The sequence below is a fragment of the Triturus cristatus genome, chromosome 11 (assembly GCF_964204655.1).
Source record: "Triturus cristatus chromosome 11, aTriCri1.1, whole genome shotgun sequence".
NCBI lineage: Eukaryota > Metazoa > Chordata > Amphibia > Caudata > Salamandridae > Triturus > Triturus cristatus.
In genome coordinates, this window is record NC_140594.1 from 1,152,355,911 (window position 1) to 1,152,382,490 (window position 26,580).

The window sequence follows — 26,580 nt, forward strand, 5'->3', positions numbered from 1 at the left end:
TGTCATAATATGGCTGTCAGACTACTGGTGTGGTGGTCCCCAACCGCCACTGCACCTCCACCACAGGCTTGGCGGTCCAGTGTGCCACCAAACTCGTAATTATGTCCTTAGTAACTTTGTGCCGTGTTTGTGCCACTTTTGTAACGCAAAGTATTTTCATGGTATTTAGTTTCCAACACAATTCAGGATTTGCGTTGTATAGCTGGCCTAAGTACCAAAAAAGGGGGCATTTCATGGGTGATGCACTAGCGTTTCTATCTAGCTATCCACGGGTTTTGACACAAATTCCTATCTGCTGAGATTCATAGATGGGGGTTTGAACTCTTGCACCAAAACCTTACAGTTCCTCACTACAGGCAGAACAGAAGAGAAATGTTTTAATTTCAACATACTTTTCAAACTTTGCACGTGAGCTGCGTTGTACCACACACGTACAACGTGGGAATATTATTAAATTATAGATATTTTATTGGAAGGCTCCCCTTTTGCTACAAAACATATGCTTGACCGAACACTTGCACATTTCTCCTTTGGTGCAAGGGTGAGTGCGTTGGTGCATGGCTACCTAAAGTGTCCCAGATCTAGGGGAGAGGAAAACAGCACCATATCATAGTAGACAGGGGAGTGTTTTTCACTCTTCCTGAAACGCAACGCAGGGCAGCAACTTTGGTTTCTGCGCTTCGTGAGTTCTTAGTAAATGTGGCGCAAAATTTAACTGCACTACAGAACCTATGGAACATGAAAACGTCTTTTATCACAGCATCCACAATTAGTGCAATTCAGCACTAATAATACGTAGGGGACAAGATAAGATACTCTCTGAAGAGTACTTTGTAAACAATGTAAACTCCTGGTCTTGCACTTTCACTGTTGAGTACTTGTGTTTAAAGATGGTTCTGTATCAAAATGATTCATCCTCGTCGGTAACAACCAAAGGGAATGAAAAAATGGTTCTGTTTGTTACCACCTCGGTTAGAATGCATAGATTTATCAAAAAATGTGTACTTCCAATACATTTTTTATCAATAATACATTTTTAGCAAGGGGTTCTGCCTTGCACACACTCACACATTTAGCACTATTGCAAATGAGCTGTCAAACTGTGCAGTGTCCACAACTTTACTAGTGGGGCAGTTAATTGCCAAAAATAGAACTTGCTGAGATTTTATTGAAAGTAATTTAGTGGCACCAATAAATTATTTGAGAAAAAGAGGGACCCCCTGCAAAGCACGATATGTCCTAGGGCAGGGAAAATATAACTGAAGGAAAAATACCTAGGCAATTAACTGGTCAACCAAAGACCTAATACAGTTCATTGATGTATACAGTGACTCAGTGTACTAAACATTTACATTAAAATATACATTTTATTCTTATAACTTCATAAAAACACAAACTGATCCAAAATATTGCAACATATTCCATTTGAAAACATAATAACCAGAATATAAAACATACACAAAAATTAAATACAATATACAAAATTGAAACATACGACATAAAACCATATAAAAAATGAATATATAATTGATTATTAGAGAGAGGTGGCTAGATGTTTAGACAAGGTTCTTGTTATTTGTCTACGCGCGTTTCGGCGTGTGAGCGCCTTCTTCAGGACGGCCACAGTAACCTCAAAGAGGTATGTGAATGGAACCAAAGACCAATGTTTGGACCCAAGGTAACTCAATTACTTGTAGAGAAATGACTGACCAAGGATGTATGGAAAGTCAAGCATTCATATGAAGGATAAAAATTGCTAAAATCAGATCATGTCTATTATTACAGATGTGTAAATCTAAGATAATATCCAAATAGCCAACCCAGCCGGGTCCTCCAAAATTATCCCTATGTATGATGACCGGGAAAGGCGTCTGTATGATATAAATAAGGCATAACTCCAGAGTGGCTGGTTAAGTCAAATTTGTATGAAAGATTCTATAACAATAAGCACTCTGATCTGAAAGACGATGTGTCATACGGCCGGTTTTCCAGAAAGGCAATAAATTATCACATACACAAGATGTTGATTCCAGTGCTTAGTTTGTAAAATAAATAAATAAATGCCAGGGCCCAAAGAATTGCTAATAAGCTCATGGTGTCAAATGTCAGGGTGTCAAATATCAAGGCTGAGTATTTGTGACTCCACCGCTTTCTTTCTTTGTAACCGTTTTTCTGTCTTTTCTCTTCCTCTTTCTTTTCCCCCTTGGAGTTTTTCTCTTTCTCACTCTGGGTCCAAGATTGGTAAGGAAAAAAAGTGCTCATCCCTAAAAGTAAGTTGTCATAGACCCTACCTGCAACCACCAGCTCAAATTAAGCACTGCTTGGTCCTCCACCCCTCACTGCACTCCTAGATTCCTTGTTGTGCAACATATTCAACACAACTCAGCCATGTCTAAGGGTCAACAACCTCACTCAGTGGCTTCTCTGCTCTGTTTCATCATTCCAAGGAACTTAAATTTTAACCAAACTTGTCTTCATCCCCTACAGAACCCAGTAGAAAGCCTGATGCATCTGCATTATTGTCACAAGATCTGCCTGAACATAACAGCCATAAAGGGCTGGACAATGGCAGTCTGCCACCCTGGCATTTACCGGTAGGCTGCAGGCTGATTTCAGAGCTGGATACACTTGCATGACCCAAGCTTGACTCAAAAGCCAAACTCTAGTCGGGGCCTCCTACAGTGCAGGGCTGGTTTGATTTTTCTTTCCCAGGGCTGATTTTTTCTTGCAGTCCAGCCATGCACACAAGGAAACATTTTTAGAATTTCTATGTCTACAATTGATGTCCTTAACTGTTTTACACTGTGTTCCTTGATTCCTGCATACCTTAGCACCTCTTGTAGAATTTAAAACTTTGAGTTTGGCCAAGCTACCTCCATAAGGAGCGAAGGGCCCAGCAGAGATATTCTGCCCCATGTCTCTCCAAGATTAGCTGAACAAGGATGCTGTGGAACCTTGGTTACTGTGTAGTATATTCTGATATCTCTCCCACCCCATTCCTGACGGTCACTTGCTCACAAATCCAGATCCTTATTCATATCTAACACCCCACACCACACACTCCTTTCCTTGCATCTCAAAGGTTTTGACATCATCTATTTCTTCTTCACTGTTGGACTGCATCGAATGCAAACTGGAGGTGGCTCCTCAAAGATGGCTCATGTCAGAGAAGAACCCTTTTCAGACACCAGATGGCCACATATGTCCTGCTCCTCCGATGGTAAGGGCTTCCACAGCCTAAAGGTGACACGAGTAAATGGTTTTCCAACAAGTCTGAGACATGAGATCCAGTAGGTCATAAGGCTTGTGATGTTTAAGTGATCAGCATATCCCACACATATCTGAGCTCTTGAGGTAGTCTGAGGCATTGCAATAGACAACCTTGTAGGTAAAGGCGGGCACTTTAAACTTCAATGAAAGGAAAGTAAGTTTATTAATTCATAGTTAATTAAAACCATTACATTTCACATACAAGTATACCAGTTATTATCATGATAATGCACAGTAGCTCCAGATGTAATCAGCTGAACATGTAAGCAAATGTGTGTAGTTCAAATGAATAAAAAGATAAGAAATCAATCCTGAATAGCTTGTTTAGCTTTGTGCAGGCTAAAACTTCATAGAATAACAATTTAACCCGATCATATTAAAAATACTGAGCTCCAAAACAGAAACAAAATTAAGGCCACCTAATCCTTCCCTTCTGTAGTGAATAACTCCTAGACCACAGGTACTTTAAGGGATGAGTTTATTTGTAGGCTACATGGTAGTAAAGCCCACGCAGTGCAGGATCCACAAAGCACAGCACAACCTCCAACTGTCCCACTGAAAATGGGTTCCAACTTCCAAGGTAACCAGTGACATTCCAAGTAATGACATACAGTTCCACAAGAAAATGCACAAACCTAAGACTCGAAACAAGACTAGAAAAAGGTGCAGTCACAACATGAGAAGAACTACTACACATCTTCCCTTCTCCCTAAATAAAAAAACCCCAAAGAAACAAAAAGACAAAACAACAGGAAAAGGAAAAAAAAACAGTAACACATTTTCAATATTGAATTACAAATAACAAGAAAACTACTTTGACCTGCATCTGGCAGGTCTGACACTCGTGCTGGTGCTCCTTCTGGGACTCACCATCATGGAAGAGCCCTCCAACCGAGAATGAGAAGGTTCACGGTCCCTTGGACCGGACGAGGCACATTTCTGCACAACCTTAGCCACCTTGGACAAATTCCACCAATGGCCTCCTTCCACTTGCACCATATTGCTCACCAACCTAACTACTTTGACAGGAACACTGTACTTACTTTCGCCCTTTTTGACATGCACAGAGGATTTAATCCTAAAAAAAATCCCCAACCTGCTGAAAGGTCATCTTGGCACCCTTCTTGGAATCAAACCACTCTTTCTGCTTAGATTGGGTAACACACATATTCTCTTTCGGACTTGAACACTCTCGACATCCACCCAGGCCTAAACCTGGTGTTGGCTTTCCTACCCCTCATGAGTTTAAAGGGTGGAACTTTGGTGGAAGAATGGGTTGTGGTGCAGTAGAACCAAACCATGCTGTACATCACCAGCTGGACTTTGTGGTTACCCGCCTTACCCCATCTGATGCACTCCTCTACCACTCGATTCATCCTCTCACTGAAGCCGTTGGTTTGAGGATGATAAAGGGAACTTTTAAGGTGCCTAATTCCAGATGCTTCAAGAAAAGACTGAAATTTGTCACACACAAGCTCCTTACCACTTTCCAAAATCAGACACCCAGGAAAGCACTCTTTCATACATACATCCTTAAGAAATTCAATTACATTTTCAGCATTGGCTTCCCTCACCAGTCTGATCTCAGGCCACCTGGAAGCATAATCCATAATAACCCAAATGAACCTTGAACCTCAAGAAAGTGTGTCATACGGTCCCATGATGTCAATGCCTACTTTCGTCCAAGGCCTGTCTGGGCATTCTATGGGAAGGAGAGGGGGTGTGAACACCTTAAGGTTTTTCTCTGCAGCACAGCACACACAACAAGCCCAAACTACCTCATCAATCTCTGGGTCCATGCCAGGCCACCAGAAAGTGTCACGTATGCAGCGCTTGCTCAAAGTGGCTCCTAAGTCTCCTTCGTGACCCTTTTTTATTATGTCATACCTGAAAGCCAGAGGAGGAATAAGCTTCTCTGCTCATAACTACAAACCGTCTTCTAACAAAATCTCACCTTCAACCTTGCAGTAAGGCTGCAACAGGGACGACAAAACCGTTTCCCTGGGCCAACCCTACATAGCGAGAGCACACACATCCTGTAACACAGAATCCTCAAGGCACGCGTGGGTTTGAATCCCATCCTTGTCGCCAGCTTTTTGTAGTGAATAACTCGTAGACCACAGGTACTTTAAGAGATGAATTTATCCGTAGGCTACATGCTAGTGGAGCCCACGCAGTGCAGGCTCCACAAAGCACAGCTCAACCTCGAACTGTCCCACTGCAAGTGGGTTCCAACCTCCAAGGTAACCAGTGACATTCTAAGTAATGAGATACAGTTCCACAAGAGAATGCACAAACCTAAGAATCTAAACAAGACTAGAAAAAGGTGCAGTCACAATAAGAGAAGAACTACTACACATTCACAGGACATCCAAGGGTCTTTGAGGCATAGTGGTAATAAGACTCAGCTTGAGGAGCGCCTTGGCATCATTTTGTAGATAAGGTAAAATCATCATCATCATCAAAAATCTTTATTTGAATATTACATCATAAAAGATATACTACAGCAAAATGAAAATACAAGATAAAAAGTACAATTAATAATAAAGAAGGATACAAAGTCTAAAATCCTTGAAAATGATAAATAGCTCTAACTGGGTCCAGCACAACTAAAACAAAATTAACCAGCATGACCACTTTTCCATTTTTCCATAGTATAATTGAGATAAATAGAAGTAAAAAAAGCACAAAAACAGGGCCAAGTAACAATTAGGTATCAAAGGTAGAAAGTTCTTAAGGAATATTCCTCTTCTCGATAGACCTACGTATGGCCCATGACCAACTAAGAAAGTTGGCCATTGCGATGACTATGTCCTCTCGGGTATTAGTTCTCAAGATACACAAAGCTGTTACATGCGATCTAGTACCTAGGTTAGAACATATCGGCTTGAGCCATGTGTGTCTAGGATAAGCAAAGGCAGGGCATACAAACAGAACATGGGTGATGGACTCTTCCTCTGTTGTGCAAATGGAACAAAACCTGTCATGATCACCCTTCCATTTGTGCCTATAAGAATTGAGAGGAAGGGTCCCCACTCTAAATTGATGGTATAATTTACAGTCCTCTCGTTTGGAAATAAAATTCCAATAGGGTTCAAAGCTACTTAAACACTTATGCTCCAAAAAAAGGCCAGAGAGTGAACTACTGTTTGTCACCGACCAGGATTTCCTAAACCTAGATTCCCAATATAGAGCTTTATAATCTAATTTGTTGGGAAATTGATTACCCCTGGGATCTATCCACAACTGGCCCAGCCCCATGTCACACAGACCATTTTTAATATGTTGGAGCCAGGCTATTCTTCTGTGCTTATCAAGAACCTTAATGTACCATATAGCGTTAGCATAAAATAATAGCTCAGGTGTGGTCCACAGCCTTCTCCAATACGAGAGAGGTCTAAATCCGGCGGCGTCATCAAACGCCCTACAACCCAAGTCCAACAGTAAAGGCTGAATGGGTGTTGACTGGGGGAGGGCGGTCAATGATCGCAGAAACTTGTTTTGGGCTATGACTAGGGGGGATAAGTTGTCAAAACCCCACATCTCCACCCCGTAAATAATGGATGCTCTTATTTTCCCTTTATACAGGGCGATGGCAGGCCCCACTGGTTTAGTGTACGAAGCCCTATGTTCTTATATGATAAGGTAAAATATAAACTAGGCTCGGGCAAAACTTGTGCTGCGCCTTTATAATTTTGTGCTGCTCTCGTTACATAAAATTCCTAAAATTATGCTATTACGGCGCGTCACATAATTAAGCATCGTTTGTGTTAAACCTTTAGCAGGATTGGCTGTTTGCTGTAAGAATTTACTGCAAACCCATTGGAACAACACAAATAACAAAGCGTGAGAGGCATTGTTCATGTTTTAACTTTTTTTAGCACAAAAATACATCCCTACATTTAAAGTGGACGTGAGGATGCATTTTGTGCTAAAATACAGATCCAAATCCCAGTTTTGCCTTTAATGCTTATTATGTGTAATTTTACATAACTTTGCCAACATTTCGTATAGTTAAGCAGAAGCAAATTACCCATACTACAAACATGTACTTGTAAAAGTCCAGCAAATAGGACTTTACAGTTTTTAGCTGTGTGCTTAATTTTAGCCGGTGGTTGCAGGTGGGCCCCTTGCCACTCACTTTTGCGAACTCTTATGGGGACCGACACTTATTATCTCTCATCACACTGAATGGATGAAAAAGAACCTGTACAAGTGAGATAAAGGGATAGGGAGTGTCTGAAAGAGACAAGAGGTAGAATCAAGACTTCGCAGCCTTGGTGTTCAGCATCCCTGAGATTTAATAGCACCAGACATGGGCTTTCTGAGCAAAAATATGCCCTCCCTTCCTCCGGCACTTTGGGCCCAATTCACAGAACTAACTTAGGACAAAATCCTAAACTGACTACCATTTTGGTATTCACAGAAGGCAATTACTCATTTTGTATTCACAGAAGGCACTTACTCATTTTGGTATTCACAGAGCCTTCTGTGAATGCAAAAGTGAGTAAGTGCTTTCTGTGAATACCAAAATGAGTAAGTGCCTTCTGTGAATACAAAATGAGTAAGTGCCTTCTGTGAATACCAAAATTAGTAAGTGCCTTCTGTGAATGCAAAAGTGAGTAAGTGCCTTCTGTGAATACTGCAGTTTTAGTGGCATAGAATTCTCAAAAATTGTCCATAATCTTTTTTTTCAACCTGGAGAATGTGTATGGAAGGTCCCCAACAAGGCTGGCATCTGAATGTCATTGGTGAGAAGAAACCTGGGTTCTTGAGTGAACTTTTTAGGGAGACCATCTGAAGCTGGATCTTGAACTTGCTCATTAGGAACTCGACTGGTATCTGGGATCCCAGTGCATGAGATTTGTCTATTCGATTTAAGCTTCTGCGTGTCAGGAGTTCATAGCGACAAAACAATGGAGTCAGCTTCACATCATTGCTCAACCAGCCACATTTATACCCTTTATTGTTACATACAGCCAAGGATCACATTGTTTGGGAATTAGAAATCTATATTTTATTTCAGTATTAAAAACAGCACATCACACAGCTGCTTATTCTTATGGCAGTATGTCCAGCAGTTAAAATGTTACCAGTCCTTAGTAAAGCAGAATAACACAAGCAGGACTGGAATACGCTCATTTTACAAGAACAAACCGTCAATATTTCTTATTGTCACCTATTTTCTTGCACTTTTTTGTCTGGCATACTTGTAAATAGTGTAATGTATTTTACTAAATCCTATGATTCTTAAGCATTACTTTTACAATATTATCTTGTAAGATAGGAAAACATTTCAACAAATCAGAAATCATTCAACAATAATATCTTGTAAGAAAGCAAAATAGTTCAACAAATAAGAAATGATCAGGAGAAGCTATAACATTTAAGACAAAATTACAAATGTTCATTATTTCTTAGCATTTGTTTACATTTTACATGTAATCTTCTCTAATTCCACAATAATGCATTTTTCCCACTTTATCTGGCTTATGTCTACCGACTACTCAATGCAAAATAAATTCAAATATAAAAGGATTTACTGTGATGATTATTATATATTGAATCATAAGCTTTTATCTAACATTTCATTACACGCTCATAGTTGGAAAATTCCCAAATTGTAGTATTGTGGGACTACACTGACCAACATTGACCATTAATATCCCGCTCATAGACAGATGTCATACAGAGCCTTCTAATAATCAATTAATACCTCATTTTTTATGTACTATTAGCCATTCCAAAGAGAATGGTTGGTAGGTGGGGGCATCAGGAATTATGATGAGTGTAGGCTGCTTGGAAAGAGTGAGAAAGATGATGGTAAAGTAGGAATGCGAGGGGCCTTATCAGGAGTAGGACTAAGGGAAGGGGACTGCTATCATTCTACAATCTAATGCCTCCAACATGTTTGGGGCCTGTGGTCAATGACGAAGGGGCATTTAAATGAAAACGGTATCCCCTCCAGTGCTTATTTTGAGCCGGTGGGTGTGGGTGGGTTCCATAAGCACTCATTTGTGGGCATTGCCACTTTTTTTTGTCTCTTCAGATTGTGACCCAGAGTAAGAGAGAAAAAACACAAAAGAAGGAAAGGTGGCAGAAGAGGAAGACAGAAAACCTGTGATAAAGAAAGAAAGCAAGGATGAAAAATTAGGTGATAGAGTGAAATAATGGAATATGGAGTGTCTGGTGGTGGATGAAAGTCTCATGCGGTGGAATCAAGATCACACATCCCTGGTATTTGATAGTGCCGGCTGTGTGCTTTTGAGCAAAATTTAGGCACCGGCTTGGAAAACTGCACCTCAGCTAGCCCCTTAGAAAACATGTCTTAGAAAATATGCCCCTTAGAAAACATGTCTTAGACAAGGTACCTCTTAGAAAACATGTCTTAGAAAATATGCCCCCTACAAAACATGTCTTGGACAATGTACCTCTTAGAAAACATGTCTTAGAAAATATGCCCCTTACAAAACATGTCTTAGAAAATATTCCCCTTAAAAAGCATGTCTTGGACAATATACCTCTTAGAAAACATGTCTTAGAAAATATGCCCCTTAGAAAACATGTTTTAGAAAATATGCCCCTTAGAAAACATGTCTTAGAAAATATGCCCCTTAGAAAACATGTCTTAGACAATGTACCTCTTAGAAAACATGTCTTAGAAAATATGCCCCTTAGAAAACATGTCTTAGAAAATATTTCTCTTAGAAAACATGTCTTAGAAAAGATGCCCCTTAAAAACATGTCTTAGAAAATATTTCTCTTAGAAAACATGTCTTAGAAAAGATGCCCCTTAAAAACATGTCTTAGAAAATATTTCTCTTAGAAAACATGTCTTAGAAAAGATTCCCCTTAAAAACATGTCTTAGAAAATATGCCCCTTAGAAAACATGTCAACATATAATTTGTGTGCACTGTGCCTCATATGGCCTACCTCAATCACAATAACCATTTAAGTTTCTCTGCAGATAGATATCAGAGTTTGCTTTTCTTGGTTACCTAAATAGCACCTATCGCTGGTTCAGACAGATAGAGGGACTTGTTTAGAGTTTAGAGGGAACTGAACATCTTCCAATTACTGGAGAAAACTCTAATTTCAAACAGAATACAATGGCTGAATTTCCTCCACAATACTACCACTGCTGTGGAGGAAATTCAGCCAATTAACTTTACTCTGCCTGAAGACTTTCCTGAAGAAACTGCATGTTTTCCAATTCCCACTAAACTCTAATTGAGGCTCATAGTCAGTCTTCTTGAAAGAAAACATGTTGTAGTCTACTTGGTTTATAAACAATTGGTACGGAAAGATTCAAGTTCATTGAAAGATGTGTTGATGCTTACAACACCATCACTTACCTTTACTCAAGGAGCTGATGACCATGGTTGATTCTTGTGTCTGTCCAGTATTCTTTCGCGCAGTGCTGGGTCTCGGTGATTGCGTTGTCACCACACTATAACCATCTTCAAGTTCTGAAGTTACTGGTGTAGTCACTGTTAATTAATCAGATATATCATCAGTGCACATTACCCAACATTTATCATAGTGACATCAAGAGATGTCATGTCAACTAATATTCAACATCATAGCATTATGAGATGTCCTGTCGAGGAACATTTGACATGACCATATGAAGAGATGACCAACAGACAAACATTCAACACATTGGATTAAATTAAAAGAGATATGACTAGTACTGAACATTGATCCATATTTCAATTTTCACAAATATGGATACATAGATAATAAAGAATGTTAGGTATTAATAATTCAGTTCAAGTGACCGATTGGTAACTTCGAAAACTACCTCAAGTAGGTTTACCAAAAGCTCTTTTGCTATTTACCACTCATACGTAACACCAGCACAGCCTTACAGAGCTTAAAGTACCACACTGGATGGAATTCTCAGGTGTGGGAGCTATTGCAAAATTGCCTATAGCAGAATGATTGACAACTGTAATGGCTGTGTTGATATTTTGACCAATTTACCTTTTTTTGGGAAAAAGTGTTCCTAGCTGCATTTCTTCTCCTTTTTCATTCAGCATCCCCTTTATGGCACATCCCTTTCTTGTCTGTCCATATGAAATCCTTTTTAAACTAAGGCATTGTAGAAAGAGAGGTAACCAAGACCAACACCTGGCGCTCACCCTCCAACAAATGTACCAGTTGCCCTACGGCACACCTTTTATGTATTATGACAAACAAATGGTAAGGAGTTTAGGGCTAAATTGTGTAATGTATATCATAGTGACCAACAAACAAACATATCCTTTTTTTTAACTGAAAACCACAGTTTTAGTTTCACATAATGTCCATTCAACAGTTTGTTGTCCATTAATTTATTGATCCAACATGTGTCAATTTTATTAATGTATTGTGAAGGATACTATTGTGATGTCATAATAAAACTTTATAGTGCAATTCTTTTTATTCATTAACATCCTTGTGAAAGCAGCAAGTCCATGAACCACTTGTTGGATGTAGGTCTGTGAAAATAGCATTTTTGGATCAACGGTGTGAATGCGACAGCTACACTGTGGATTGAAGAATATTGGATCAACCACATTAATGGACAACAGGCTGTTTGATGGACATTACGGGAAATAAAAAAATTGTATGCTGATCTTTATGGTATAAATCACCTCCCAAACTGTTTACCTTTTGTAAATTACTTTGTATTTTTTTCTGATCGATCTCTTACACTTGTTCTTCCCGTTCGCATTTTCCGCAACCATCATGTAGGACTTTCTTGACTTCTAAGTTACCATTTCTAAGCTGTTGCACTACTTTTTGAGTTGATTGTGGCTCCGTTCTTTGGTAATAGAACTCTGCAAATGAAATATGGGAAATAAAAAAATAATGTTGGTCCCCTCCCTGGTAGGCTACGGTTTTCTGTGTAAGAGTGAAGTGTGGCATGGCTGAGAAGATGAACCCTAGAAGCATCATACAAGATTGCAATGCCTTGCAACACTTTGCGTCAAGGGGGCATTCCATGGGTCATGCATGGGCATCTCTGTGCGACCACCCTTAGGTTTTGATGCAAACTCCTCTCAACAAAGATAGCAAACAGAAATTTGAGTCCAAATCCTGCACCCCCTCGAGGCTCCTCATTTTCCCTCTTTGCAAGCAAGCTGCATTCTAAAGTGCACACACAAGGAGGAAAATGCCTTAAAGCATAGGTTTTGTACAGGAAAGGACACCACAAAAACTATGCTTCCCACAAGGCAGACACCCTTGCGCTATGGCACAAGAGTGTCTGCACTGTGGCATGGGAGCCATACGTGTGCCGACACGGGGAAAGTTCAGACAGTGCTGCGTCTTAGGGAATATGGCACTGTTTACTCTCACATGCAATGCAAGTTAGATTTAAAAATTTCCTGTAGCTCAGAATGTGTGAGAAACATGCAGTCTATTTTTCCTATAAATATCTGAAGAGTGGAAAAAATAAACATGGTGCCATAAATATCACCTTTATCGCCGTTCATCTATTAAACACCGAGTAGATGAAGGAAAAGTGACTTTTAGTTTTTTAATTTTTTTAACTGAAGACGTGAATATGCTCTCTGCGCTGCCTTTCCACTAGGCTGCAGGCTCTGGCAGCAGGCACTGTGACGTCAGAACTCTTACTGGATTGGGGCCCGATTTATTTTTCAGCGGGCGGCGTAATCTCCGTTGACATGGGGGAGGACTTAAGGTCCGCCAGGCCAAGATTAGTCCGCCCATCAAATTAAGAAATGACCGCCAAGCTGCTGGTCATTTCTAAAGCATTGGCAGGAACTGGTGTCGCGGTGGTTCCTGTCAATGCTGTTTAAAGTTTGGTGCATGGTTCCGTCAAGATGACAGAGCCATCCAACAAACTTTTTTTTTTTTTTTTCAAAACGAACATCCTACGGGCGGGATTTTCTTTTTGAAAAAAAAAAAGAAAATGCTCCCCTTGCCATGGGACGTATCTTCCATGGCAAGTGGAGCATTTAGCAGTTTTCATTGCTTATTACTGCCAGCATAGAGGTCAGCCTCTGACAACCCTTATTCTGTCAGGCCATCGGAGAGGTCTAACCATGGGATGGACTGAGTAGTCTCTGCATGCTCGCACCAATGGTCTGCTTGCATATAAATCGGACGGACTGATAACTTGGTGGTAAGCATACTCCATCGCACAGGAGTGTCCTTACTGTCAAGATACAAATCTTGCTCTAAGTTATTACAGTTAAACAGCTATGTAATTGCTTGATTACGGCTAGAGCAGTCGACCTCGAAGTTGGGGAACTGCGTTCGAGTCTCAGCACCCAACAACCTGTGATTCTGGGCAAATCATTTAATCTCCCCGTGCCTAACAACAATTAATGTTTCCATCTGTAGCAAAACTGGTGCTCATGTAAAGTGCTCCGATACCCAATGTCTCGGGTCTACTTCGCGCTATATAAAACAATTTTTTTTTTTTTAAACTAGGAATGCCACAAATTGCCTATAATAAGGAAATTAAAGCCTTGGGTTTTATACAAGGATTGCACTCTCCCATGTATTATATTATGTATCAGAAAGTTGTATAGCCCAATATTGCCATTACTAGGGCTTTGCAGTGCTGTCAAAATGCGGTATCTTCACATTGAGGATTAAAGGATTCGATACAGAGTCTGTCTTCTGTTTCAGTAGTAGCGTCATTAGGGTGGGTTGGAACAATAATAAGAGTATATGTCTGGTGTGGTATGGGTGAGTTTGTAAAGCCCGAGGTCTTCACCAATGTGGGTGAGTGTCATCGGAAGGACTGGTATGTGCATTGCCCGGCTTGAGGTGTGCGTATGAGGTGTGGAAAGATCTACTTGTTTGGTCATATACTGTGATGACATTTGCTGTTGAGAGCTCGTTGATACCCAATTGTATGGAATATCTGAGCTGGTTTGATAAAACATGGGTAAATGGATTCAAATTAATTTTAAAAAGTTGCTCCTTCATATAAAATTATAACCAGGAAATCCCCTGCTTTCACTCCTCCCTACATTCCTTGGGGGAAACATGTGGGTTCTCTCCAGTCCAGAAACAAAGTTAATTTACATCAAAATGCAGTAAAGCTGTGTGACAGGGTTCAGTTTTCTTGCCATATGTAGCTCCAAGGCAGGGCAAAAGTGGTTCCCAATCGGGTTATAAAAATGTTATTTACTGCGCTCTTCTCTGCTCTTTTGACTAAAACACACTCATTGTGTGCCTAACTGATGATTTATATATTATTAAGCTATGCTACTACCTCCTACAAAGAATGACATTTCAGTGTTGCCCTAATGCTATTCTCCCCTCCTAATTTTCCATGACTTGCACTTTAATAATAATATTAATAATAATAATACAGACACTTGTAAAGCGCGACAGCTACCTCAAACAGAGGTGTCCCGGCGCTGAGCGATCGACAGTATGCAAATGGAGAGCCAAGAGGCAAAGCCACGGACCCATTGATCTGCCCTAAAGAGCCTGGTCTTGACTTTTTTCCTGAAAAGAGGCTCTGCCTCTATGTTGCGTAGATCAGCCGGCAAGGAATTCCACAACTTAGCTGCCCCAACCGTGAAGGAGCTACCTCCTAGGCGGGCCTTGTTGAAGCGGGGTGCGCAGAGTAGCCTTTGCGAGTTAGACCAGAGATCTTGTCTGCTTGTAGCCACGTAGTCTTAGTTTCAAGTAGCTGGGGCATTTGCCATGGGTGGTTCGGAAAACCAACGTCAGCGCGTTAAACTCGATCCTTTTAGCCCCGGGTAACCAGTGAAGTTCTTTCAAATGCGGAGAGACATGATGTCGGAAAGGGGCCCGCCTAATCAGTCTCGCAGCCTCATTTTGGACCATCTGAAGGCGTCTAATTAAATACTTTGGAAGAACTAGATATAGGCTGTTGGCATAGTCCAGCCTGGATGTCACCATGGCATGGACTGTGATTTTCCGGCACGCTTCTAGCAGTAGATGCAGAAATTTACGCAGATTTCTGAGTTTACTGAAGCAGGTGGCAGTCATCTGCCGTATCTGAGCCGAGAATGGCAGATCAGACTCCCACTTCACACCAAGATTTTTAATACTGTCTGCAGGAGACGGGGGGGGGGGGGGGAGCATTTCCCCAGGCCACCAAAGATCCATACCGGAGGTGACTCTTTCCTGAAAAACATCACCTCCGTCTTTCCTGCGTTGAGTTTCAATTTGTTATTATTCATCCACTACGCAATATCTCTTAGGCAGCCTTTGAAACTCCGGAAGGAGTCCTATGATTGCTCTTTAAAAGAGAAGACCAGCTGGTGTCATCAGCGTATGAAGTTGTCTTTACCCCCCAACTGGCTATCAGAGAGAATAGCTGAGCCAGGTATAGATTAAACGGGGAACAACCTTTACAACGCAACTTTTACAACGCACTACACTTACAACGCAATTTTTACAACGCAACATCCACTACAACGCATTCCATTACATCGCATGACACTACAACGCATTTTTAAAAACTACCTTTACAACGCATTCCATTACATCGCATACTACCTTTACAACGCATACCATTACAACGCATAATATTACACTACACTATCCAACACTTACCCTACTGTTGCACCCCCTGGAGTTAGAATAGTAATTTTTACCCCTATACTATCCAACACTTACCCTACTGTTGCACCCCCTGGAGTTAGAATAGTAATTTGTACCCCTATACTATCCAACACTTACCCTACTGTTGCACCCCCTGGAGTTAGAATAGTAATTTTTACCCCTATACTATCCAACACTTACCCTACTGTTGCACCCCCTGGAGTTAGAATAGTAATTTTGACCCCTATACTATCCAACGCTTACCCTACTGTTGCACCCCCTGGAGTTAGAATAGTAATTTTTACCCCTATACTATCCAACACTTACCCTACTGTTGCACCCCCTGGAGTAAGAATAGTAATTTTTACCCCTATACTATCCAACACTTACCCTACTGTTGCACCCCCTGGAGTAAGAATAGTAATTTTTACCCCTATATTATCCAACACTTACCCTACTGTTGCACCCCCTGGAGTTAGAATAGTAATTTTTACCCCTATACTATCCAACACTTACCCTACTGTTGCACCCCCTGGAGTTAGAATAGTAATTTTTACCCCTATACTATCCAACACTTACCCTACTGTTGCACCCCCTGGAGTTAGAATAGTAATTTTTACCCCTATACTATCCAATACTTACCTTAAATGCAATGTAATAATATGCGTTGTAATGGTATGCGTTGTAAAGGTAGTATGCGATGTAATGGAATGCGTTGTAGTGGATGTTGCGTTGTAAAAATTGCGTTGTAAGTGCATGCGTTGTAAAAGTATGCGTTGTAACGTCATACATCCGGCTGTACGGAGACCTTCTGGGAGCGGTTGCTTAGGTAGTTTAACCAAGCCAGTACCGTGCCCCCTATGCCCATCTCCTGCAGTCTCTGAGACAGCAAAGTATGGTCAACAGTGTCAAATGCCGCCGATAGATCCAGGAGCGCCAACATAGCGGATGCCCCTCAGTCCACCGCCATCCTCACCGACTCAGCCACCTCCAAGAGTGCCGTCTCGGTGCTGAAACCCGATCTAAAGCCAGATTGGGTATCATGTAGGCTGCCTTTGCTCTCAATGACGTTAGTCAATTGCCGCTGCACCAGTTTTTCCAGCATTTTACCTGGGGCAGGCAGCCGAGAGATAGGCCTGTAATTGTTTAGATCCCCAGGATCCCCATTTGGTTTTTTTCACAAGGGGAGAAGTGTGGCATGTTTCCATATGTCGGGAAAAGTGCCGGACACTAGGGATGAGTTCCAAATGTGTGATAGCACATACTTCGGAGAGTGTGCCATCACTTTCCAGAGTTTCGGGGGGCAGGGGTCATCTGGTGCCCCTGACTTACATCCCTGGATTTCCGCCAACACTTCCTACATTGGAATCGGGCTAAAAGTTGTGAATGAGGGCTTTTGTGTGCCTCCCACCTTCCGGTCACAATTTTCTGTTTCATGAATCTCAGAAAAAGACTGGTAAACCTTCTGGATTTTATTATCAAGGAAGTCAGAGATTTTTTCACACAGAGAAAGGGTTGGTTGTACACCGATCTCTAATGCTTTTGGTTTGAGAAAAGAATTGACCACCTTGAATACCTCTTTAGTAGAGTTTTCAGCTTTGAATATGCAACTAGCTATGTGATCCCTCCTGGCAGCTGATTAATTTGTGCAAATCTTTCAGTGCGTTTTTGTAGGTAATTTTGGCTGCCTCACAATAGTTTACCCTCCACTGCCGTTCCAGGAGTTTGCACCTGCTCTTGGCTACTCTAAGAGAGTCCGAAAACCAAGGGGCGGAAGGGGAGAGACTCACTGACCTAGCGGCTTTAGCCAGGACTATGGCTTCAACAGCTGTCAAAATCCAATGATCAAGCCCGCGGGAGTCCGCATTAGGATTGGACGAGAGTTTAGGCTGACTGGCCTGTAAGATGGGGGCCAAGGATGCTTCTGACAGGGTTTCCAATTCCTTTTGATAAAAAATTGGGTACCCCTATTGTGACAGGGTTTCTCCCTGCAGAAGGAGAATGGAATCAGGTAATGGTCCGACCAAACCAATTCAACTTTCCCAATTTCATCTTCCCAAAACTATTTTATAATACCTGAAATCATATATTTGAGCCTCCTGGCAAAATTAACATTGGCCAGTACTACCCACTTAATATTTTGACAAAGAAATGGAAAAACCTCTGACAAGCCTGAAGACAGAGTTCTATGTATTGCAGCATGTTTCAAATATCGCCTTTAGTCATGTGGAGAAGTGTGGCTCAATGGTTAGAGCGGCAGACCCTGATGCAGAGGTCTGGCCCGGGACCAGGGTTCAATTCCCGCGTTGGCGGGTCTTGGGCTCAATTTCCTCGGACCTGTTAATTCTTGCCTCAGTGCCTATTCTAATCATGGGTCCCACTCTGCAACTCTGGGCAATAGCTTGCTTAATCTCCACAACGGCCCCAACAGCGCTGGTATGCCTGGATTCATCTTGGGGGTGCCCAGGAGTGGACATTTTACAGGGAAAAGCCAGGAAGGGTTCCCAGCGGTATGAGTACAGCGCCAGGACACCCTAGGGTAACAGTGTGCTATACAAGTACAACACATTTACATGTAGCTTTAGAAGTATTACCTTGGGTGTGGAACTATCCCCTCCAAACTCCACCTCTGTTCCCTGTCTCCAGGCAGAGATTTGTAGCAAATGATTCCTTTCTGCAAGTGATACCTGAGTGCCACCCTTCTTCTGAACCCCAGTTAATCTGGTATGGGCATTTTGAGCCCTGCCCTAGATGTACTCGATAGGATATATTTGCTATTGTTTGTCGCAGGACACACACATCTGAACAGGCAATTAGCCGTCTTTCAAGACTCCTTCTTCAGAGTGGCCCTGCCCTGCCTTCCATCCCTTGCATGACGTCTATTTCTGAGAATAATCTCCTCTCAGTCTCATACCTGTCTGCCTTAATCTCTCTTATTGTAATTATGCAAATGTCTGAACATTCAGTTCATATATCTCTATCTCTCTGTCCTTTAAACCGTATCCCTGCAACCCACCAGCATATCTACTTATCTCCCTAGCCATTTGTCTGAAACCACAGTGCCACTAGTCATCATGCATAAGAGGTATTAATTTTATTAGACACACAAATAAGGGCGAGAGAGGGACAAAAGAATACTAAATACCAGCAGCGGCCAGTGCAATAAACAACGGTAGGGCGCAGGGCCAGGTAGGTGGGGGGGATTTCGACAGACGACAAGGGACAATTAATTATTTATGTAATTTCAACTCAAGGTTGTCTGTCGAATCCCCCCCACCAAACCCGGCCCCACTGCTCTTACCTGCGCCGGCCCCTGCGGTTAAATACATCCTCCTTTAATCAATAACCGCCACACCAATGGCATGGTGAGCTGTGAATACTTTTGTGTGAAGGTTTCATTGGTGGTGTGTTTTCATTTTAGGGGAGTGGGCCTCACCCGCAGCTAGTGTCATAGGGGCATATCAACAAGGGCTTTATCTCTGCTTTTTTGGCTTTAAAAGCCAAAAAAGCAGAGCTAAAACTAGCGCCCTATCAGCAACAGGGTGCTAACACGCAAATTTGCATGTGAGCACCCTTTTACTCTACGCTTCCCCTTGCATCTCTAATGAGATGCAAAGGTGGCGTTCCAGAGTAAAATAATAGGAGAAATGTCGCTAAGCGACATTTCTCCTATTATCATGGATATCGTTAACCCTGTTAGCGATAAAAAAACAGCGCTAACCACAGTTAACGCGGCTTTTTTACGTCTGGTATTTTTCTGACTTAGCCATGATAGCCTATGTAAGGTGGATATCATGGCTAAGTATGTCTATCCCTATCAGCAAGTTATCGCCAAACCTTGTGGGATTATCACTGTATTTCCAGCGATAATCTCACAATTGGCAGCTTGCGCTCTGAATTTTATCGCTTTGGAGATAAGCGTTGCTAATAGCAAGCTATCTCCACGATAAAATTCAGAGTTGGCCGGCAATAATTATCCTCACGCTAAGAGCGCTGAGCGATAATTATCGCCGGCCCTTGCTGATATGCCCCATACTTTGTCGTCGGGGACTGAATCGCAGCATAATTTCTGTTTCTGTCCGATTGTCTCCAAATGGACTTAGGTACTAGATGGATGGTGGGATAATAATTACCCTAGCTACTCACAAGCACAGCCTTTGATCATGTCTATAGAGTCAGAGCGCAGTAGGTTATTGGGTACATTTTTGCAGGGTATATATTCTTTCGGGTGGTCATGCTGGATCATATGCATGGGAGGGTGGATGGCGTGGAGTGGAGTGGTCCAGCCTGTGCTGGTGAGGGGAGTGTCGGGATGCGGAGCATGATGGGGCGGGCCACCGACCCTAACCTTGACACATACTATTGCCATACATACACGGGATAGATATGGACTGCGACGCTGCATACTAGACTCGCCGGATCTATGCGCTGCCATATAGGTCGCTGTGAGCTATACTGCAACATCCTTGTCGCGCTTCAGCCCACACTCTGAGCATGATGCTGGCGCTCGGCTGCCCGGAGGCCTTTACACTTTGGGGTAACAGCGGCGTCCAATAGGTCTCCGGTTCGGGGCCTGGGTGACAGCCGGCGCAGCCGTGGAGTGGGCTGGATCACAGCGCCATCCTCTGTCGCCGACAACACGCACCTGGGACACCACAAAAAATCGAAAACGCATAAACAGCGCCACACACCTACTCTCTTCACAACACACGCACCTCCCTTCTGTACGCATGCTACCCTGTACAACGCCGCCGGACCCCCGTGTTGTCGGCTGAATGGCTGTGTCCTAACATCTGGAAGCGTACGCTTTGTTTAACTGCTTCGCCGCCTGGACGGTGACTGTGCGTTGTAAGATGATGCAACTGTACACAATAAAGGTTTTTCCAAAAAAAAAAAAAAAAAAAAAAAGGATGGGGCGGGCCACTGATGGTGGGTGAGTGCTATCCTTTCGGGGCAATGGAAGTTTTGGGGATCAGAGTGTGCACTGTCAAGTGGAGGTATTCATTGCTTGCTGTACTGATGGTGTAGTAATGAATTTTAATATAAGACAAAGAAACTGGAGAAAATACATGGAATGTTTTTTCTTACGAGCATGACTAATCCCAATAACCAACAATATCACTGGATTAACCACTAACTGTGTGTTCCGTAGTAGTGTACTATTTGATGTAAAGCACTTCAATACCATGTCAGAAGTAGAAAGTGCTATATAAATGCATTACCATGCAATGCAATCCACTGTGACACTGTTATTCAGTGTCTATTCTCTGGCCTTAAAATGATAGGTTAAAATTAACCCTGGGCGGAGTTGGCGGAGCGCCACTACGCGGAGTTCCACGGAGTTGGGGAAAAAAACTCAGTGGAACTCCATTCTGCTCCCCGCCTCGACCCCCCTAATAAAAAAACTATAAAAGTAAAAAAACACCTTCCTCTGCTGTGGAGTCTCCGGTCTGCCCTCCTCCTCCCCGCCATGGTCTATCTTGCCTTTTCTTCATCCACACATGTCTTGCAAAAACTGCGCATGTGGACACATGCGCGCATGCGCAGTCCTACTAAGATGTACGTCCGGCATTGGTCTTTGCGTGGGTGGACGAGGAGATGGCGAGAGAGACCACAGCTAGGAGGAGACAGCCTGGAGACGCCACAGCAGAGGTAAGTGCACTTTTCCGCTTTTTTTGTGGAAGGGGGGCTGGCTAACTCCGCTCCGCTGCAGAGTCAGAGTTTTGCCTGAACTCCGCGTTCTCAACGGAGCGCAGAGTAGGCAAAACTTTTGCAAACTCTGCAAACTCCGCTGGCGAAGCGGAGTTCTATGCCTGGGCTTAGTTAAAATTGATGTCACCCAATTGGTTTTTTGACTTAAGGAAATGGTAGATTGCACTGAAAGTCTACAAATAGTACGGAAGTTGAACGTCATATGTGGACTGCACTGTGTGTTTACGTCATTCATGGAATAGACAAAAGTATATTGCTGATGAAAACAACACTGTACACTGGCTGGGCTGCAGTTTAAAGGCACTTCAGGAACGCATGGGAAGTATAACTGTCAGTGGCATGCTACTTTTATATTAATAAATAATCCTTAAAGTATGCCTTGTAAACCGGTAGTGTACCTAATGTGTAAAATATGGCAGACTATATATTAAAAAATGTTGCTTTTGCAGTGGCTGTTGGTCTACAAGCTACCTCTACTGTGTTTGAGGAGGCCACATTTTCAAAAGGCGAGCCTAGGAGTGATTACAATATTTATTTTTTAACTTTGCAAAATCAAATGGTAGAAAAATCAGTCAAAGTTGTTTTCCACTTAATTTTCAAAAATCGATTTAAGGGTGCAATCCAGTTTTTGAAAAGCTGGAAATAACTTAATTAACATTAACATGTACCATAGGCTTCCTGCAATGGCTTAAACAGTTTTGCACTTTTCACCTTTTCAAGGCTGGACTACAGATCATTGGTTGGGAAGGTTGACATGCCTGGCTCAGAAGACAATAGCCTACCTCTGAGCCAAGGAGAACAAGTGTCTCAAAAGGAGATCTGCATAGAGAGCGAAAGTAGACAGAATTGGGTGAGAATTATTTTCCAATTTCTAGCTAATGAACACTATAAGGCTGGTATCTTACCACCACCTCCTCAAACTTTCCTGGACCTAAGATGAATAAACATGAAAAAGAAGCCCCTTCTGGAAGAAGGAAGCCTCCTGACGCATGACTCCTGCTGGAAGAAGTAGGCTCAAGGATTCCTGACTCCTGCTGGCACCCAGGGCCTCAAACAGCTATCCACGGTCAAGTTGTTGGCCTCTTGTTTGCCTGCTTCAGGGACACAAACAGAAAGTATACTCTGGATTGCAAGTGCTCACAGCTTATAACTGAGGACTGTACCCTTTGAACCAGAGCTGAAGAGAAATCTAGTGCCTAGAAGGCTGCCCTGAAAAGAGCTGAAGACCTGACCAGAAATATTTTTCCCAGACGGTGGTAAATAGTGGGACTTGGTCATTTTTTCTATCTTCAGGGGACCAAGACAAGGTGCTGAGGCTTGGACACAGAAGTCGCATCCAAGAAGGGTAAAAAGAGCGGGTTCGTCTTGCTTGGAGCTTTTTGGCATGCTTGAAAACTGTGTCAACTGGACCTCACTGTAAACGTATCAAGCCTTGTTGAACCAAGGATTGATATAGAGTTTGATGGATTGTAAACTCCATCCAAGGCGATCTTCTGGCATGGGCGAGCTAGACCCAGGCCCAGGGCTCCAATCTGCAGCGGAGCGTAATGAACTGTCTGCATTACAGTCATGCATACAGCAGAGTTCCAGTCACCTGGTGCCAGGGATTCACATTAAACCCTCACTCCCTGCTACCACACACCATTAACTCACCCCTCCAACAAACAACGTGGCACCAGCATGAGTAGCTAATCCGTGAGTGATTCTGGTGAGTTGGGGGAGGTCAGCGATGAATGTGTTCAGAGGCCAGTGACAATTGTGATGTAATCGGCACGGGATGGACTCCTGAACACAAACTGGAGCACCTGTTGCCTCATCTGCCTCATTTTAATCACCAGCAGCAGCATGGCCAACTCTAACTCCATCCAACATGAAGGATATCCTGTCTGAAGTATTATAAGTGCATTATATCCTATGGCACTTGCAATATATTGGACTGAATATCCGTCAAGTTAGTGACGAAGTCACCCATCTGCCAAACTCGAGTCAGGCCCGAAGCCGAAGATGTTCAAATCTATCCAACTCATAAAGTGACCACAGAAGCTACAACACTCTTCTTTGTCCCACTCAGAGCTTTTCCCACCTAAACCAACAGCTTTAGCAGGAGCTTGACGATGACATATCTGAACCTTCGCCAGACTCAATATTGGAAGGGCCCTGACGAAAGATTCTCACCAGCCCTGTGTGGAGGCTACCATCAGGAGCAAAACAAGGCTTCCCGCATTCAAATAGGTCAAGCAAGCCAGAGAAAACCAGGACAGAAGCTTGGTGCCCTGTGATAGGCTGGGATCAGACACAGACCTCCAACTCTTTATCTCTTAAACGTCCCTGAGGAGGGCTGAACACCTGGGGAGAAAATGGTCAGGGCAGAATGCATGGTTCCCCACCGACAAATTATGTTGTCCTCGGGATCCCCAATATCCCCCGGGACCAATGCAAGACAAACCCGACCGCCAATGATACAGGGTGCTGTTGTACCCCTGTTTCTGAAACATCCCCTGGTTCCTCCTACAGTTACCTGGGGGCAGCAGCCCCAAAGCTTTGGCTTGAGGGCTGATCCCCTGAACTCACTATGCCCATCTCTGGAGGGTGGAAGGTGCACTCAGAATTGACATCCGTCCGTGATCGACGGAAGGTGGAGAACATTATACCAGCCAACTCCTGCCCGGCTGCAAAACAGCTGAGCAGCGCACGGGGAACCGGCAGGGTCTGAGGAGGAGACGAGGCTCCACTGCAGACTTCTATATATGACCGTCATGGATGCCTGATTGGAGCCGGGCACCAGTTGACAAAGAGACATGACCAAGAGCAAATGTTTTTAAACAGAAAATAGGGAACGGGCTGCCAGTGGAAGTGGTGCAAGGCTGCCTGCGGAAACCATATACTTGGGCAGGTCATCTCCCATAACCCTCTTGAGACATATCAGCTGGCGCGAGGGGTCATCCCACAAGTCCTTGTGGGGGCTCTAGTAAATGTGCCTCTCTCTTTCTTTGGTGCACCAGAGAGGGTAGGGCCACAACCAATGTTCTTCTATGGGTTTTGAGGGGTGCCAGGAGTGCAGCAGCCCCTGCAGGAGTGCCCCCAGAAGTTTTGGAAATGTCACCCTGAGTTATCCCAGGCTCTATTTCGTGACCCAGGAGAAGTGTAGCATTTTTCAAGAACTCCTTGTGGTTGGTAATGGCTCACGAGCACAGTGACTCATGGTGGCTTCTAAGGCTGCTTGCAGTATGTGTAAAAGAAAAAAAGACTCATGCATGCAATTTATTAAAAACAGAAGCACTTTATGACAGTGATAAAAATGAACAGTGAATCATAATTTGTATCAATTAAGGCCATTGATCTTTTTGCTTATAAGGAGAAAGTTGCAAAAAGAACAATTGATGGACAGAATGCAGACCAATGTCATACATTCACCCCAGTACAGAGATCTGGGCCTAAATCCATCGTTTTTTTGCTCACCATGCCATTCCAGTTTGGACCCAGCCATATGCAAATCAGTCTTGACCCTGTGCCTCATGGGAACAGTCCAGCCCGAACTGCCAAGCCAGGTCCTCCCTGGACTGAAAACAAGCATCCTTGGACCGGTTTCGGGGTTTCACCCCTCTTCAGCCAGGATAGCTTGATTCCAGTGGCATGGAGAGCACGGGACCCACGTCCGAGCATACCCGTCCCACTCGGGGTGACAAATGCAAAAAGAACTATTGATGGACAGAATGCAGAACAATGTCATACATTCACCCCAGTACAGAGATCTGGGCCTAAATCCATCGTTTTTTTGCTCACCATGCCATTCCAGTTTGGACCCAGCCATATGCAAATCAGTCTTGACCCTGCTCCCAATGGGAACAGTCCAGCCCAAACTGCCAGGCCAGGTCCTCCCTGGACTGGAAACAAGCATCCTAGGACCGGTTTCGGGCTTTCAGCCCTCATCAGCCAAGATAGCTTTACTCCAGTGGCATGGAGAGCACGGGACACACGTCTGGGCATACCTGTCCCACTTGGGGTGACAAATGCAAAAAGAACTATTGATGGACAGAATGCAGACCAATGTCATACATTCACCTCAGTACAGAGATCTAGGCCTAAAACCGTCGTTTTTTTGCTCACCATGCCATTCCAGTTTGGACCCAGCCATATGTAAATCAGTCTTAACCCTGTGCCTCATGGGAACAGTCCAGCCCGAACTGCCAGGCCTGGTCCTCCTTGGACTGGAAACAAGCCTCCTAGGACCAGTTTCGGGCTTTCAGCCCTCATCAGCCAGGATAGCTTGACTCCAGTGGCATGGAGAGCACGGGGCCCACGTCTGGGCATACCCGTCCCACTCGGGGTGACAATTGCAAAAAGAACAATTGATGGGCAGAATGCAGACCAATGTCATACATTCACCCCAGTACAGAGATCTGGGCCTAAATCCATCGTTTTCAGAAGGGGAAAGTTAACAGTGAATTATTGCATGTCTTAATAAATGTAATTGTGAAATGATGCCATTCTTGGTACTTTTAATGGTGGCGCATTGGTTTATTATGAGGGTTTCTGCATTTATTAAGGTGGCAACTCCTGACAAAGCCAGTAGGCATGTCCTTTAGAGACCTAAACCCCATTAGATTGTGTCTAGTATATTTGGGGGACATTGTGACATTATAGCTGAGGGCTCAGTTTGTTGTGTGTCTGCAGGCTGATGTACTAGCCCGCACCACCTCCCCGGAGTAGGCCGCTCTGCCTCGCTACCCTTAGAGAGTCAAGTGCTACAACAGGGTCCTTGGCTCCCAGTGAACAGAAGGTGACAGACTTATTACTTGAGAATAGCCTACTTTCTTACACTACTCGAGGGCCAGCACTTAATTTAGGCCTCGAGGTGCATCATATCTCATAATAGACCCACTGGTCTGCAAATGTTTTAAAGAATGGGGCCAAATTACTCCATGTTTCAGGTCTTGTTTTCTCCCTTCTTCACATTTTGTTGCCAGGCCTAGCACCAGTGGCTTCAGCTGCTTTTCGAAACGAAGCTCCTAGAGGCACCACTTAAGCACTACAATGAATTAAACATTCTG

The 26,580-nt window shown here is 43.2% G+C and overlaps 1 protein-coding gene across 1 annotated transcript in view; it reads right to left on the reverse strand.

The window, feature by feature from the left end:
• LOC146788620 (uncharacterized) overlaps nucleotides 1-26,580 on the reverse strand; it is a 447,327-nt gene that overhangs the window by 364,169 nt on the left and 56,578 nt on the right. Inside the window, exon 3 of the mRNA XM_085635787.1 lies at nucleotides 10,627-10,761. Within this exon, the coding sequence (XP_085491913.1) occupies nucleotides 10,627-10,761 (135 nt within the window). The remainder of the gene's footprint in view (nucleotides 1-10,626; nucleotides 10,762-26,580) is intronic.